The sequence below is a fragment of the Sciurus vulgaris genome (genome assembly GCF_902686455.1).
Source record: "Sciurus vulgaris genome assembly, chromosome: 2".
NCBI lineage: Eukaryota > Metazoa > Chordata > Mammalia > Rodentia > Sciuridae > Sciurus > Sciurus vulgaris.
Window position 1 is genome coordinate 149,790,005 of NC_136462.1, and position 4,656 is coordinate 149,794,660.

The 4,656-nt window shown below is 34.4% G+C and overlaps 1 protein-coding gene across 1 annotated transcript; it reads right to left on the bottom strand.

The window, feature by feature from the left end:
• Nucleotides 1-1,113: 1,113 nt before the first annotated feature.
• Nucleotides 1,114-2,537, bottom strand: LOC306653515 (transcription initiation factor TFIID subunit 13). The gene has a single exon (XM_079126526.1). It carries the CDS (start codon nucleotides 2,513-2,515, stop codon nucleotides 2,141-2,143), a length of 375 nt encoding a protein of 124 aa, XP_078982652.1. The 5' UTR covers nucleotides 2,516-2,537; the 3' UTR covers nucleotides 1,114-2,140.
• Nucleotides 2,538-4,656: the final 2,119 nt, after the last annotated feature.

Sequence of the window (4,656 nt, forward strand, 5' to 3'; positions counted from 1 at the left end):
TTCCAAGTTTTCTAAGGAATCTCCACACTGCTTTCCAGAGTGGCTGCACTAATTTGCAGCCCCACCAGCAATGTATGAGTATACCTTTCTCCCCACATCCTCCCCAACACCTGTTGTTGCTCGTATTCTTGATAAATGCCATTCTAATTGGGGTGAGATGGAATCTTAGGGTGGTTTTGATTTGCATTTCTCTTATTACTAGAGATGTTGAACATTTTTCCATATGTTTGTTGATTGCTTGTAGATCTTCTTCTGTGAAGTGTCTATTCATTTCCTTAGCCCATTTGTCGACTGGATTATTTGAATTCTTGGAGTAGAGTTTTTTGAGTTCTTTATAGGTTCTGGAGATTAGTGCTCTATCTGAAGTATGATTGGCAAAGATATTCTCCCACTCTGTAGGCTCTTTCTTCGCACTGCTGATAGTTTCCTTTGCTGAGAGAAAGCTTTTTAGTTTGAATCTATCCCAGTTATTGATTCTTGCTTTTATTTCTTGTGCTATGGGAGTCCTGTTAAGGAAGTCTGGTCCTAGGCCGACATGTTGAAGATCTGGACCTACTTTTTCTTCTATAATCTGCAGGGTCTCTGGTCTGATTCCGAGGTCCTTAATCCATTTTGAGTTTAGTTTCGTGCATGGTGAGAGATATGGGTTTAGTTTCATTCTGTTGCATATGGATTTCCAATTCTCCCAGCACCATTTGTTGAAGAGGCTATCTTTTCTCCATTGCATATTTTTGGCCCCTTTGTCTAGTATGAGAAAATTGTATTTATTTGGGTTTGTGTCCGTGTCCTCTATTCTGTACCATTGATCTACCTTTCTATTTTGGTACCAATACCATGCCGTTTTTGTTACTATTGCTTTGTAGTAGAGTTGAAGATCTGGTATTGCAATACCCCCTGTTTCACTCTTCCTGCTACGGATTGCTTTAGCTATTCTGGGTTTCTTATTCTTCCAGATGAATTTCATAATTGCTTGCTCTATTTCTGTAAGGTACGTCATTGGGATTTTAATTGGAATTGCATTGAATTTGTATAGCACTTTAAGTAGTATGGCCATTTTGACAATATTATTTTTTTTAATTTATTTAATTTATCATACTTTATTCCTTGTATCAATAGGTTAAGAAAGTAAAATTTTCCCAAGTACTGATTTATAGATACAGTTTATAAGTGGAATCAAAAAGTTCAGTTTCACAAACAGTAACATTCAGTGATCTCTTTAAATGCAATTTTAATCCTTATTTTAAGCTAAGGTAAATAATTTAATGCAATAAGCAAACTACACACAAAACCTGTATATTCTGAACTACAACAGTGTTTCCTGTAGTTACATATGGTTTTAGTCAACTACACATTTCCATGAGTACTTACAAATATGTTAATAACGCTACCCCAAATGCTTATCCTGCCATTAACTCATTGAACATTGTCATTCCTGCTACTGAAAATAGATGATCGTGAAAAATGAGTTTTAAAACTTAAAAAGTAATATAAGTCCCAAAAGGTTTTAAATCAAAAAGGCCTTTGAACATGGAAGCATCAACATGAAACTTTAAGTTTCTAAAAAAATAAAATAAAAAAATCACTTTAGAAAAGAATATTAAAACAAATTATCTTTTAAGACACATAAACATTCTTAGAAAAACTTGTTTCAAATATCATCTCCTTAAAAGAAACACAAACCAGTTCACTATCTTTACTAACCTCTCAGACCACAGTTGTCTAAAAACTTTAGAATATGTAAGGCATATGTCTCAGCTGGCACAGTCGAAATGACATTTAGATTTCACATATTAAATAGCTGTAGTATAGCTTATAATGGCATAAATATATCTAATACATAAATACTGCTTCATCCTTTAGATAGTCAAAAGTCAGAAGGAACTGCATAATTTTCAAGATACTTTAACGTATGTGTAGTCATTAAAACCCAGTAAGTAATTCAAGTATAGTTGTGTAAAGGCAGGCAATTGAAGGCTCAAGTATCGATCTAAAATCAAAGACATGAAAATAAAGACTGAAAACTTTGTTTCTCCATCTTTCATTCACATGCCTAGATATTAGAACATTACTGTAGAAAATACACAATTATTTTATATGATTTCCACAGAAGATAACAAAATTTCATAAAGTACAAAAAGTATCAAGATCCATAGTTTGCTTCATCAAATGCTTTTCTAGCTCGTTTCAACTCTTCATTCATAGTAAGCAAGTCTTTAACCCTAGCAAACTTCCTTGGGTCCTTTCGAATCAAGAAGACGATATCTTCAACTTGTACTCGACCTTGTCTTCCAATTGACATTGCCTTGTGAGTCATTTCGGTGATGAACTCTATGACAAGGTCTTCAAGAATATCCACTGACTCAGTGTAAGGGTTCTGGTCATCCCCAAACCCATACATCATACATCGTAATTCTTTAGAAAAAAGTCTCTTTCTTTTACCCTGCCCACCTTCTGCACCTCCTCCAATTTCTTCATTTTCCTCCTCAAAGGTCGGGTCTTCTTCCTCATCTGCCATCCCACTAGCCCACCAGCCTACAGTGCCCCATTTTGACAATATTAATTCTTCCTATCCAAGAACATGGAAAATCTTTCCGTCTTCTAAGGTGTTCTTTAATTTCTTTCTTTAGTGTTGTATAGTTCTCATTGTAGAGGTCTTTCACCTCTTTTGTGAGATTGATTCCCAAGTATTTTATTTTTTTTCGAGGCTATTGTGAATGGGGTAGTTTTCCTAATTTCTCTTTCTGAAGATTCATCACTTATGTATAAAAATGCGTTGGATTTATGGGCATTGATCTTGTAACCTGCTACTTTACTGAATTCACTTATGAGTTCTAAGAGTTTTCTGGTGGAATTTCCAGGTTCCTCTAAATATATAATCATGTCATCAGCGAACAGGGATAGTTTGAGTTCTTCTTTTCCAATTCGTATCCCTTTAATTTCTTTGGTTTGTCTAATTGCTCTGGCCAGAGTCTCAATAACAATGTTGAATAGAAGTGGTGAAAGAGGGCATCCCTGCCTTGTTCCAGTTTTTAGGGGGAATGCTTTCAGTTTTTCACCATTTAGAATGATATTAGCCATGGGCTTAGCATAAATGGCCTTTACAATATTAAGGAATGTTCCCACTATCCCTATTTTTTCTAGTGTTTTGAGCATGAAGGGGTGCTGTATTTTATCAAATGCTTTTTCTGCATCTATTGAAATAATCATGTGATTCTTGACTTTAAGTCTATTAATATGGTGAATTACGTTTATTGATTTCCTGATGTTGAACCAACCTTGCATCCCTGGGATGAAACCCACTTGATCATGGTGCACTATCTTTTTAATATGTTTTTGTATGCGATTTGCTAAAATTTTGTTGAGAATTTTTGCGTCGATGTTCATTAAGGATATTGGTCTGAAGTTTTCTTTCCTTGATGAGTCTCTGTCTGGTTTAGGTATCAGTGTGATATTGGCTTCATAGAATGAGTTTGGGAGGGTTCCCTCCTCTTCTATTTTATGGAATACTTTGAGAAGTATTGGAATGAGCTCTTCTTTAAAGGTTTTGTAGAACTCGGCTGAAAACCCATCTGGTCCTGGACTTTTCTTTGTTGGTAGGCCTTTGATGACTTCTTCTATTTCAGTACTTGAAATTGGTCTATTTAAATTGTTTATGTCCTCCTCGTTCAGTTTAGGCAATTCATATGTCTCTAGAAACCTGTTGATGTCTTCGAAATTTTCTCTTTTGTTGGAGTATAGATTTTCAAAATAGCTTCTAATTATGTTTTGTATTTCAATCCTGTCTGTTGTGATATTTCCTTGTTCATTCCGAATTTTAGTGATTTGGGTTTTCTCTCGTCTTCTCTTTGTTAGTGTGGCTAAAGGTTTATCAATTTTGTTTATTTTTTCAAAGAACCAACTATTTATTTTGTCAATTTTTTGTATTGTTTCTTTTGTTTCAATTTCATTGATTTCAGCTCTGAGTTTAACTATTTCCTGTCTTCTACTACTTTTGGTGCTGTTCTGTTCTTCTTTTTCTAGGGCTTTGAGCTGTAGTGTTAGGTCGTTTATTTGTTGAGTTTTACTTCTTTTATTAAATGCGCTCCATGAAATAAATTTCCCTCTAAGTACTGCTTTCATAGTGTCCCAGAGATTTTGATATGATGTTTCTTTGTTCTCATTTACCTCTAAGAATTTTTTAATTTCCTTCCTAATATCTTCTGTTATCCATTCATCATATAATAGCATATTGTTTAATCTCCAGATGTTGGAATAGTTTCTGTGTTTTACTCTTTCATTTATTTCTAACTTCAATCCATTATGATCTGATAGAATACATGGTAGTGTCTCTATCTTCTTGTATTTGCTAACATTAGCTTTGTGGCATAATATATGGTCTATTTTAGAGAAGGATCCATGTGCTGCTGAGAAGAAAGTGTATTCGCTCTTGGTTGGATGGTATATTCTATAAATGTCTGTTAAGTCTAAATTATTGATTGTGTTATTGAGATCTATGGTTTCTTTGTTCAATTTTTGTCTGAAAGATCTGTCTAGTGGTGAGAGAGGCGTGTTAAAATCACCTACTATTATTGTGTTATGGTCTATTTGGTTTCTGAAATTGAGAAGGATTTGTTTGACGTATATGGATGAGCCACTGTTTGGGGCATAGATGTTTAT

Coding starts and splice junctions, on each gene's coding strand:
- LOC306653515 (XM_079126526.1), bottom strand. CDS start 2,515: ATGGCAGATGAGGAAGAAGACCCGACCTTTGAGGAGGAAAATGAAGAA.